This window comes from Porites lutea, chromosome 1, assembly GCF_958299795.1.
Source record: "Porites lutea chromosome 1, jaPorLute2.1, whole genome shotgun sequence".
Lineage (NCBI taxonomy): Eukaryota > Metazoa > Cnidaria > Anthozoa > Scleractinia > Poritidae > Porites > Porites lutea.
In genome coordinates, this window is record NC_133201.1 from 38978438 (window position 1) to 38990937 (window position 12500).

Genomic DNA, 12500 nt, shown 5'->3' on the forward strand with positions numbered 1-12500 from the left:
AAGAAAAAAATCTTGAGTCCCTGTACACTGGTTGGATGCTCTAAGCACCAAGCTATGAGGGACTGAAGGACTCGTGGCGTGTTGGGCCATATACAAGGTTCATGTATGACATGCGTCCTGCGTATTGCTAGGGTCAGCAATGTCGAAATCATCATGTCACGTGGTGTCCTTATTAAGCGGGTTGAATTTAGAGAAGATGTAAGAGCTAGAGACGTGAAAACCTGTCCGTAATAACGATGTCGCTGGGTTTGATTGTAGTGGAAATAAGGCATGTTTCTACCTTCGTTTTCGTATTCACAGATGCGCATTCAATGCTAAGTCTTACAGTGTGACTACTCGAACCGGGGCACTTGGAAGAAGATTATCCATTCACAACGTTTTTTTAAAACAAAAGATTCTCACGTTTTTTTTGAAATGGAACCAATAAAATTCAAGGTTCAACTATGCAATAGACTGCGATCACTCTCTTTTTTTTCTTAAGTTACGACTGAAAAACGGGCAACAAAAAACGTGCAACTTGTTTTGCAACATTGCTGCAAAACAAATATCATTGTTTGCGAATAAATTCAAAGTTTGATTTGAGAAGACTCTGTCGATCAGTTTGGGGCTACAATACTTCCAAAATTTGTAAGTTTGCTTAATAGCTTTTTTATTCCCCCACCATTTTGCTAGCTCGACTATCAGCCACTGATCTGAAAATAAGCCTGAGCTCCTCTCCTAAAGGAGGGACAAGACCAGACTGCAGTCAGGAGAGCAGTGGAAATCGAACCTACCATGTTACATGAGAATAACAGTAGTCTTCGGGCAAGTCCCCCTCCTTAGAAGAGTGCTGCTCCAATCTTTGGCAGCTTGCTCACCCGTTACTTTCAATTCACGTTATTATTTTTATATGAAACTGGTTTCTTGTAGGTGGTGCCAGTGAATTTGAGCAACGCTTAAAAAATGAAATTCTGATACCTTTTATGGGAATCTGCAGCTATCTTTCCTAGAAGGACGTTTGATATCATGAGACATTGTTCCCAGACTTCCTCGTCGTCCTGTCCTTCTCGCTTTAGGGAATGGGTAGAAGAGAGAGCCCTGGTGTAAAGTTACCACCGTAGTAGTAATAGTCATGAAGTAAAATCCCAGTAAGAGGAATCACTATGCAACAAGCAGCGTTAATCATATTGTTTAACTGAGTTTAGTCTGAAAAATAGGGGGAAGACAGCACTAAATATCATTGGTTACTGAATACTTTTGTAAGACAGCACTAAACATCATTGGTTACTGAATACTTTTGTCTCCCATCATTCCAGACAACTCCCACATCTGAGGATATAGACCACTGTGATGAAATCAAGGTGTCAGGGATTGGTGACTCTTCGGTTACTACTTTTAAGCAAGGTACTGAACTTCTTAATAACGGTACTCATTTATTGATTGATTTATTTATTTGCAAAAAGCAACAAGAAATTTTAGGTTTACTTGTAGGTATAGTGAAGTAGATTATTCTTTCAATCAAGAGATGATAAAGTTTAAGAAAATGAATCTGTCCTATTGGCCTTACATGATGATACTGACGTTAGTAACGAGGAACGGGGAATGGTCGATTCGCCCTCGATTTATTTCGATTCGCCCGATGTGTATTTCTCGTCTTTAAACCTGAGGAAAGAAATAAGCGTGAAAATACAGTGAATGTACACATGGAATCCAAGCTTAACTAAAATAACATGTCCGATAAGTATGTTCACCCTGTCTTTGAGTGTTGTATATCATTGGGCGAATTGACTTAATTTCGGGCGAAAGGACCGCAATTTATACATACACATCCATGCAAAAGGAGCATCTCAAGTCTCACCACCAGTCCCACTCATTTCATCTCCTGTAATCTTGTGTCTTAGAGTGCGAGGAGACGGCTGCATCTACTGTTGTAATCCGGGGTTCCACCGAGAATATCATGGACGATATTGAGCGAGCTGTTGATGATGGAGTGAACACATTTAAAGCGCTCACCCGCGATGATCGCTTTGTACCAGGAGCTGGTGCCACGGAAATTGAACTGGCTAAGCAGATATCCAGCTTTGGAGAGGTATGTTGAGTTGCAGGTCCTAACATATACGTGTTAGTGTCACTCTGCTTTTGGATTCAAAGTGGCTAAGGCTTGGCAATTACATATGTGAAACGTGTAACTTTACTGCACACGCTTTTCCTTTGTTACGAAGAAAGATTTTAAAAGCCTGCTATTGGTTTCCCAACTACAGTTGAACCTCCATGTGAGAAAAAGGCGCAGAAAAGGGGTTGGGGGAGGGGGGGAAACACGAAAGGTAAAACATCCCCTCTCCCCATTTTCCTCCCTACTCGGCGCCCGCCCTTTAGACGCCTACACAGTAATTTTCAAGGAGTTATAATAACTCCTCTAGTGGGGCTAATTTAACTCCTTACCGTGGAGTTATTTTAACTCCAAAAAGGAGTTTAAAGAACTCTTTTTCAGGAGTAAAAGTGACCCCAGATATTGAGGAATTAAAATAACCCCAAAAAAGGAGTTATCCTGTACCTAAAATTGTTTACTCCACTTTCAGATTTAAATTAACTCGAAAAAGAGTAGAAACAACCCATATAAGGAGTAAAAGTAACCCGATTTCAGAGTTGTTTTAACTCCATACTGGGAGAAAAAAGAACTCTTTTTCACGCGTAAAAATGACCCCAAATTCAATGTTAAATTAGGTGTTAAAATAACCCCCAAAAAGGGGTTTTCCTGTACCTAAAATTTTTACTCCATTTTTGGAGTCATACTAACTCCCTAAAAATTACGGTGTACAAGCAGGTGACGTGCGCCCCCTCTCCTAAGCAACCAGTTTGGATGGTGGCTTTGAAGAGTCTTGACCGTGTGAACCTGTATTGCGTACTAGCCGTTAACTGTTTTTCCTGTTTTCCGTCAGACTTGTGCAGGCCTTGAACAATATGCCATCGACAAATTTGCCGAATCCTTGGAGGTTATTCCCAGGACCCTCGAGGAAAATGCTGGCGTGAAGCCCACAGAGTTGATATCTAAACTCAAAGCTGCCCACCAGGGTGGGGACAAAAATGCTGGCTTTGATAACGAGGTATAGTTGAAGTACTAAATAACGTAATGTAAAATTTGATTTCAACACGGAGGTACTGAGCAGAAAAATAGAACATAGCTTGAAAATCTTAGGCAGTTGACACAAAAATAAAATAAATGTTAGATAATACTAAAAATTTTCAATTCAATTTAAAAAAGAGAAGAAATCCAGATAAGAATATGCTTAATATAGTGCACAAGCTAAAAATAATATAGCTAAAAAATATATATTTACCAATCCTGTTTCCAGTTGTTTGATAAAGTTTTTGTTGTTTTGTTGCCGACCGTATTTGGTCTGTTAAATTGTTCCGCATCTTTGGGTCATCGTTTGTAAATGTGTCAGCGTTGAATCTTGGGATTTTTTGTTTTGACTCTTTTATTTCCAGTGGAATCATGATTTTCAAACGCCTTTTTGGGAAAAAAGCTAATTAGACCGAATTATCAAGGGGTTCGAAAAATCGGGGATGATATAGGCCATTACCAGGCGGGGACAAGTTATAATCTAACGTGGTGACACTGACATATATGATCTGACATAACTTTGGATGTTGTTTTTCTTAGGGTGTGGTGGAGCTGCAGTGAAAGACCCAGTAAAAGCAGGAATCTTAGACTTGTATCTTGTAAAGCACTGGGCTATCAAGTTCGCCACTGATTCAGCTGTTACAGTACTTAGAGTGGATCAGGTAAGGGAACACATTTGTGTCGTGCCGTAGCTCTTCAACAAAATTCTCGTCTTTAAATCCAGTTTATACAATTATCTTTGTCCTGATTAAGACCTTGAATATCTAAATTTTAAGTGTTTGTTTCATAGAGTTCATTAGCAACCTTAAAATTGGATTATGGTGACACGTTAGATTTTTAATCCTGTTATATTCCCAAGATTTTCCCATTTTTCTGCTGCTGGCCAGAACATGAGACGTTAGAGGTGTAATGGTAGTCCAATCCAGGAGTCCTCATTTTTTACAACCCCAACACAGGCATTGGTTATACGCTTTATAAGAGAGGAGAAGCGATGACGTCACAAAAAGTAGGATTGGTCAAAGGGGTTGGTTGGCAGGACCAGAAAGAAAAGATGAAAAATGTCCACTTGCTAAAAATCTGCCAGTTAGTGCAAATTGGTGGTAAGTGAGCATCGTTATGCGCCAATGACTCCATTTAAATCTTTCTAAAATATGCGATCGGGGCTAATTTTAGAAGGATTTGTATGGAGTCATCAGAGCATAGCGGTGCTTATATCACCCCCACCAAATTTTGCACTTGTACACATAGCTGTAGCTTGATTTTTAGAACAGTGGGCATTCTTCATATTGTTCTTTATGAATATGCCAGCCAATCCCATAATTTCACAAATTTAAATTTTTAAAATCACACCTCTTTACTCTATTCTGGAAAAAAATGAGATGTAAACTAACAGGAAATTTTCTTGGGGAACGCTGCCACTTTGTAGTGCAAGTAACGAAACTATTATCCTTCAAATATGCATTCACAAGGTAGTTTTTTAAACTGTGAAGTGACCAATGCATGTTAGAATTATGCCCTTGCATTTGCAGATTATCATGTCCAAACCGGCGGGAGGACCAAAGCCTAAAGACAATCCAAACTGGGATGAAGATTGAGCACCGAATCATCTGTTATTCTGCTTCCTGGTCTGGATTAACGTGTGTTGTTGAACTTTGCAGAATTAATCCAAGGCCACCAAATGACAGTGACATTTTGGTGACTGAGAGCCGTTTTACTCTCGGCAACGTTACTAACTACTTGCCTTGCAATAGTCCTCTTTAGCTCGTTTGTTCTGTTTTCCCAATGCAGGTCTTGTGATAATAATATAGAGAACTGCTCATTTAAGTTTCGTCTTATACCAGTGCATATCTGCGCATGATTTGTGAAAGGACGAAGGGGCAAATTCGCCGAGACTTTCATTGGGAACACAAAACATACAAGCTAAAGAGGTCTATTCTCTTAAAACTGTTGGGAATAGTATTAAAAGTTTTGGCGAGTGCCATGCTGAAGAAAGTTGTAGCTCCCTGGTAGCTCTCTCCAGGCGCCTGTTTACTCATAGGACCATGCTCGTTCTTAACGCCCCTCGGCAGTTGTTTTACTAAACCAGTTGATGAAAGAGTGACCGTCTGAGCACAAGATGATTAAAGCGCTATCAGTGTTTACAATCTCAGTAACGTAGTGACCATTATCCTACAAAGTATCCAATATCAAAGCAAGGTCGTAATTTGGTGTCGCGCTTCTTACCTTACAATTATTAGGTAGCTTAAGCAACGGTGTTTTTGAGCGACGGACGTCAACCGGAAGTGGACTTTTTTTATCATTGGGCAGTGGTTTGGTTGAAACTCTCGGGTTAATCGTCTTTATAAGAGAAAAGAAAGTTAGCAATACAAATTTGTTAGCGTCAAGGTATATAAAAAGAGAGAAGGCCTCACTTCCGGTTGACGTGCGTCGCTCAAAAACGTCTTTCTTTAATTAAGCTCACTAAGTGGCGTTGAGTTGTCCCTTTTCCTTACACCTCCTGTCGCGTACATGTAGTTCGAAATCACCACTTTAGAAACGAGAAAACTGGGCCGAGTTAACTTTCGCAAAGACTTTTGGCGGGAATGTTACAGGGAAAACAAATTAGCCAATAGCTGATCGGCGCTTCCCCTGTAACGAACTGTGGAACGCATTACGGCTCCAGTTTCTTTCTTGTATATGACGTGACGAATAAAGCTTCGGCACCTTTGAAAAATTGCAAGGCACGTTAAAGTTATCATCAGCCAGTGTAACAGGTGCGTATCAGAACAGCAGGTTCTACCAATAAATACACAGAGTGAAAAACTGGTTTTCATGTTCATTACCGAGTGAGAGAATCAAGTATGATGAGGGTAAATAAATGGTAAATACACGTAACTACGGAAGTCAATGGGATGATCCACGGATGCGAAAGGGTTCTTTTTGCCTCATCGCGGGTGTCGTGATTAAATAATCACAATCAAAAATGATAAAGTGACTTTATTAGTAACGATTGCACTGCTGTCGTGGTTTTGCAGACTACTGAAGATAGCTTTGGTGCTCCTTTGTAAATAACATAATCGGGGCAATAGCAGGGCTGTATCCTCTGATCTTGACCGACAGATATTAAGGCCCCATTTTTTTGGAGGAAAGTCTCCCAGGAAAGAGGGTCCGGCTGAGCGAAACAAAGTGGTTATCTGAAGAACTGTTGGCTCGGCTAAGAGGGTGTCCCTGCCATCACAAAAGGATGACTCTTCTAAGCGGGTCACCCTTCTAACCGAGCCAAGTCTTTGTTTCTTGTGTAAACGGTTCGCCAAGTTTTGTAAGGAAATGTATGAAAAGGTCGCTCGCCTAGGGTAGCTCGGGTAGGCGAGTGACCCTTCTATCCGCGATAACTTTTCTTCATATAAACGCTTTGATCGCTGTGTTGTATCGTGCCTCAACGCATATCGAAAGACGATTGACGTTTATCTCATTCCCAGCTATTAGTCACTTATATCTGTGAGTTCCACTGTCAAAGTTTCCAGTTCTAACAGACTGTAAAAGCTCAAGGGGTAAATACAAGACGCCCTAACTTTTAGCGTAAATTCAACTTGGGTTTCAGTTGTGGGACGGACGGTGTATCCATAGCAACAGTGATGCGAGATGAAAAATTCTCCTAGACCCTACACCCTATCCGTTGTCAATCCTGCCGCTTACCCGACTGATAGTTAGGCTCTCGTTCACTTGATAGATAAATCCACACGTAAGGATAAATTGATTTAATGAGTTTTGTTTGTAAACTTGAGCTGGTTTGTTACATGACATCTTGGGTCTTAGGAATGCTTTGGCATATGCACTGTCTCCTTTTCAGAATCAATCTTTCAAGAAACTAGAACGTCCATCTTTCATCGATACAATACCATTTAAGTTCATCACATCTCTTTCAAACAAATTTCATTGACGTCAGTATTACAGGTGTGAAGACAGAATTTATTGTTCTTCAGTTATTTGCAGTGTATTTTGCTTTCGCTCATAAAAATATGAAAAGTCAATGTAGAAATCCTTTATTCTTTAGGCTTAACTTCTCTAAGCCGTGAACAACCTGTTGATTTATTGAGCGTCAACTTATTTGTCAAGTCATAATTGTATTTAGTCCTCAAGCTGTAATCAACCTGTAAGACATAGCCGTTATCCATCTGTGTAGCTCTTGGAAGTAACTAATGTTTCAAAACAAGCTTAGGTTTCCACCAATAGTCTTTTAGAAATGATCGTTGGGTTCTGTAATCTACCTCGCTAGAACATGATGTAATCTGTCGCTTCGCTAGCTTAGGCTTAAATAGAAGTGCTTTGTAGGAGCTTCTTCGGTTACATCCTCGTTGGCATCTAGTTTTGGTTACATTTTGGTTGGTTATGTTTTGACTGTACCCGCAGTATAGTCTTGGATTAAACTTCTACCTTGGAGCCAAGTTCTGTTGGTTGTTATCATTGTCTTAAGGGTTTTCAACAGGCTTAAGAGATTTCGTGCCTTCCCGCAGCCAGCCGTGACCCCAGGGAAAGGCCTTTCCCAGAGAGTTTTAGAGTTTTTCCCCCTCCGTCGATGTACCCTTTTGTGAAGGCAAAACACTATTTCCACACTGGTGCTTAAGTGAAAAAGCTGTTTTCACACGGGGGCAGTTATCTGTCACTTGAACAAGTGATTAGATAGTTTGTCGAAACTTTTCCAGAAACCTAAATTGGGCATATGGGAAGATGGAAATCTGATGCATTTAAAAAAAGTTATAAGATTATCTTCTGCGGAATCTATTTGTTAACTCTTTTTCTTGCGGTTTTTTCATGCTGTCGCTTGCAGAGGCAGCACAACTTTTAAAAACCTTGATACGTGTTTTTGATTTACTGGTTTACATTGAAGACTAGAGTAGTATTAGTACATGTATTTACATTCATTTGTCAAAATGAAATTTGTACTGGGGTACTGGGGCATGTGCCTGCTTTGCATGGGCTTTGACGGTTTCATTGCCCTCACCTTCGCAGGCATTACATGTGTAATGATAGCTTTTCTTGATATTTTGACTTGATATTCTGAGTTTAATGAACCGGTTAGTATGTGTTTTATGTTCACATATATAGCCATGTTACTCCATCATGTGTTTTGTATTGCCTTTACCAACAGAGCGCAGCACATATTTCATTTTGGCTAATTTTGTCAAGTTTTGCTATTCTGCTGGGAACTGCTGGGGAAATTGAAGCAATATGTTGTTTACAATGATTTACTACTATGAAAAAAATATATTTAAACTCATTAATAAATAAAATGAGTGGAATTTTCAAAAGTCCTGAATTAGTTAAGCGATATAAGTATTTGCATTATGATTTACAAACACCATTCAATGACAATGTTCCTAATAATGATAGACAAACAAAGGATAATTACCTTTTTACTGTTGATAATAGTTCAGAAGCAAATCCAATTGATTGGTACAATGCTTATTTTGAAGTTATTTTTAAACTCGTCAAATATACTGTTGGAACAGGTATTACAGCAGGAGCTAATAATGGAAATCAAGATGGTACAACAACGAGAGGTCATACATTCATTCAGTCATTAGAGGTTGAATCATTCCAAGAGACTATAAAGGCATTCGGATTTTTTCACTAACTGCCTTGTGAAATAGAACACAAATATTTTATCAACTGTCGAGCGTATGCAAATTTCACGTCTCAGATCTATGAACGTTTAACGGTATTTTCTCAGTAGCTACTACAGTTAAGAGCCTTGTGTATCTGAAAATTCTTCAAGGGCTCCGTTTCTTCAGTTCTAATTCCGAAGGAGCAAGAAATTTCGCGATAAAATAGATATAGAATAAGACAAAAATTTTGGTTGGATAAAAGAGCATGCAGTGTGCGGTCCAAATAGCCAGATTTTGGCTAGGCCGGCGCAGAGTTTCCCAGAGCTTACGCGCGGAGTCAGAAGCGTAAGCACTGGGGTCCAGAATGAGGTTAAATGTAATGGAATTGAATGTAATGAAACATCAAAAACCGCCCATGCCCACCTCTCCTAGGCGATCCCTGGGCATTTGGCTTTTTCGAAAAATTTTGGTTAAATTCCCTGGTATGTTGGCAGTTTAGATGGTTAAATGCCCCACCGGCTAGCGCTTCAAAACGCGTGAAATCCCCCACGTACCCACAAGAGATTATTCAAAAATTTTCCCATTTGTCAAACCGTTTATTCAAAGTTAAATATCGCAATAGACAAAACGGAAACTCTCTCAAGTCTAGGAAAGCTGTCTTACGGAGGTTTCTTCATTTCCAAAGAATTGGTAATTCCAGAGAGCCCACATTTTCCAACATGCCCACATTTTCCACATGCTCCAACAAAGCAGTGAAGTGAATATAGCAGCAACGACTCGTGAATGAGGTGCACATGCGGAATAAAAGAATTACGAGATCCTTTTGCTTGCGACGCTGACCAGCATTTTGACACGACAGTCAAATGCCCGACCTGGCGGGCCTGATTTTGGGTCAAATTCTCCACTGTACGGAGCAAAAAACCAGTCAAATGCCCGGGGTGTGGGGGGCAATGGGCGGTGTTGGAATTGACTGGCACATAAACTATACAAAAAGTTATGCAGACACAGTTGGAAAAGATCAGTTTTTTTTTATTTAGACACATCTAGTAGAACAACAGAGGCAAGCAGCTCGGCCATTATATAATGAAGGATTTGCCACAAGAAAAATATTTAAGCAATAGAAACCGTTTTTCCGTGTTTGCATACCCTTATAACAAACACGAGAGGGGCTGGGAGAACTCGAGACAATTATGCAAACCCGAGACGAAGTCGAGGGTTTGCATAACTTCCTCGAATTCCCCCAACCCGTAGAGTGTTTGTATCAGGCTGTACAAACACAGGAAAAAATTTTCTTTTGCTTTTATAAAATATTTTTCCTAGAAAAAGAGAAAAACACTTTGTTTTATATGGCACTGATTAAAAGAAAAATTCTTACCAGTCTCGAAGTGTTGTACACGAAACTTGTGCGCGAATCAGTCTCTTCTGCTTTAAAATGTTTTTCTGCAAAAGATGTTTGCACGATCGATTAAAGTCACTTTAAAGTCACCCTTATTTTCATTTGAAACTGCGCGAGAGGTGTTTCTTTTAAGACGGTGGGTGGCGTGATTGATCCTGACATAATACTTAGGGATCGAACATATCTTGTATTTTTTCCCTTGGTTGCGTGGTGAAGTTTCAGGCACGCGAAGCTAACAGCTGACGAAGAAGCACGAGCTTAAATCCTGGCAATCGAGTTTGTGTGCTTTTTCTTTTTCTCTCTGTCTTTTCTTTTTCTTTACCTTCTTACTTTTAGCATTTTTTCTCCTTTAACTTTATTAATTAAGTTAGTAAAGCCGGTTCGCCATCACTTCAACTGTTAAATAGATACATAAAAATGATTGGCTAGTTCTCGATCAAACGCACACACTCACACAAACAACGGTGCGAAGAGGCGCCAAAAGGCCGAAAGGAGACAGAGAGCAGTTCGCCGCTTCACTCGATTTGTGGATTGCGGATTAATGTTAGACTGGAGGCGTTCATGTAGTCTGGAATATGATCTGAGTCGTTCACCGTATTAAAAATCCCTAGAATTGTAGCTAGCCCGACTTCACGTTCAGCGAGCGTTTTTTTACCCTCTAGCGTTACGATAAAGAGTGACCCTATTTGGTGCATGAGCTGTGTTTCAATTAGAGCCTTGCTTTAAAAGCAGTAATAAATGGACCGGCAAAGCGATTGCTCCTTCAAATTGGCGCCAAAAAAGGCGCGGCAGAGACGCACGCATGCTTTCCTGTTAAATTTATTTCTTTGCGCCATTTTTCATAAATTAAATTCAGCATAATTATGTCATTCCGCAAGTCATGCCACATGCCACTCGGCAAACTCATTGCACCTTTTACCCTCACCGCGTCAAAACCACGTTAACACACTGTCATGCAAACACACCTCTCAGCCAATCAGAGCGCGCGTACTTTCTTAGTTATTTTATAATTAATAAATCGACAACAATTTTCCATGGTCTGTACTTATACCTCTTTTTTTTTCTTCGCGAGAATTCGCTCAGTTATGGTAAAATAACAGATGGTGCAGCTGTAAACAAAATATCAATTCATTTGAACTTATTTAGTTACTTTGCTGTTTTTAATAAAAATAATATTCACCCAAATAAATACTGAGATGAATATCCTTAATAATAATAATAATAATAATAATAATAATAATAATAATAATATCGTCTTTCGAAAAGGTAAAAGGTGCTGCAGGTGATTGTAAAGTTATTCTCCGCACAAAATTTCGATGGTGGCGTCCTAAAATTTTTTGTTTTTAAGGTCCTCACTGGTATGGAACTATATGTTGAAAATTATCTCAGACCAAAAACTTGGACTCATCTAAGAGAGTATCATGTAAGAAAACAAACAACTTCGAGAAACAACTTCTTTATTAACTAGTTTTAGTACCTTATCGACCTCCACCATTTATTGGTAATTGACTATTCGTACAGGACCCGTACACCGACGTGTATTTGCTATTCATACTGGATTCTGACTATATTGATTAACCACTGAGTCGAAACGATAAGCTTCTTTTTAGGGTTAGGGTTGTTGCTACATAACTCGAAATCAAAGCGCTTTTCAGCAACGAATGTTCCGTGGTATAGTGGTTTAGGTGGTCATCTGCAGACACTATATCCCGGGTTCGATTCCCGCTCGATCTTGTCACGCTGAACTATTTTTCGTTTCAAACTATCACTGAATTTTTCCTTAAAAAATGGCATTAATTGAAAAGACGTACACTTTCATAACATTTGTTGAGCATAAATTTCATAGAAATTTCAAGAAAAGACTTAATCCCGTATGAACAGCAAATACAAGTTGGTGTACGGGTCCCACAGGAATAGCCACTGCCGTAATAAAAAGAGCAAAACCCTTGTCGGGGGGTGCTCGGTGGCTGTTCTTTGCCTAGCAACAGCTAGGACTTCTTGCCTCACCGCAGTGAGGACTTTACCGCTGACAAGGCGGTTGTCTTTCCCTATTTTACCACTGGGACCGTGGTTGAGTTCTCCGAGGAGATCTCTGAGCACCCCCCTGTCAACCAGTAGGGCCCGGAGCGGAATCACCCATGACTACTCATCTACTGGTAGATTTTCCCCGTACCCCAGTGATGCACCATCGCACGAGTCGTCAAGCAGGGATCAGACAGTGGCCAACTATCACCCCCCTAGACTCCACCGAATTTGTGCACTTGATCAACTTGACGAAAAATCTTCTTTATATTAGACTACTTTTCCCGTTTAACAGGCTTATGGTTTGTGGGCGCTCCAATAACAACAGCATACACGCATGCGCTTCGGGATAAAACTAGAAATACGTATCTCGCAACCCCTCGCAAAAACTCGG

At 40.0% G+C, this 12500-nt stretch overlaps 1 protein-coding gene and 1 long non-coding RNA gene across 2 annotated transcripts in view; both read left to right on the forward strand.

The window, feature by feature from the left end:
- The first annotated feature begins 153 nt into the window (after positions 1 to 153).
- LOC140929483 (T-complex protein 1 subunit theta-like) overlaps positions 154 to 12500 on the forward strand; it is a 145475-nt gene continuing 133128 nt past the window's right edge. The window contains exons 1-4 of the mRNA XM_073379266.1: positions 154 to 198; positions 1296 to 1383; positions 1881 to 2068; positions 2919 to 3083. Of these exons, the coding sequence (XP_073235367.1) occupies positions 154 to 198; positions 1296 to 1383; positions 1881 to 2068; positions 2919 to 3083 (486 nt within the window). The remainder of the gene's footprint in view (positions 199 to 1295; positions 1384 to 1880; positions 2069 to 2918; positions 3084 to 12500) is intronic.
- Positions 3638 to 5905, forward strand: LOC140950294 (uncharacterized). Its single transcript, XR_012167162.1, has 2 exons — positions 3638 to 3765; positions 4633 to 5905. It is a non-coding gene; the product is annotated as an uncharacterized lncRNA (long non-coding RNA).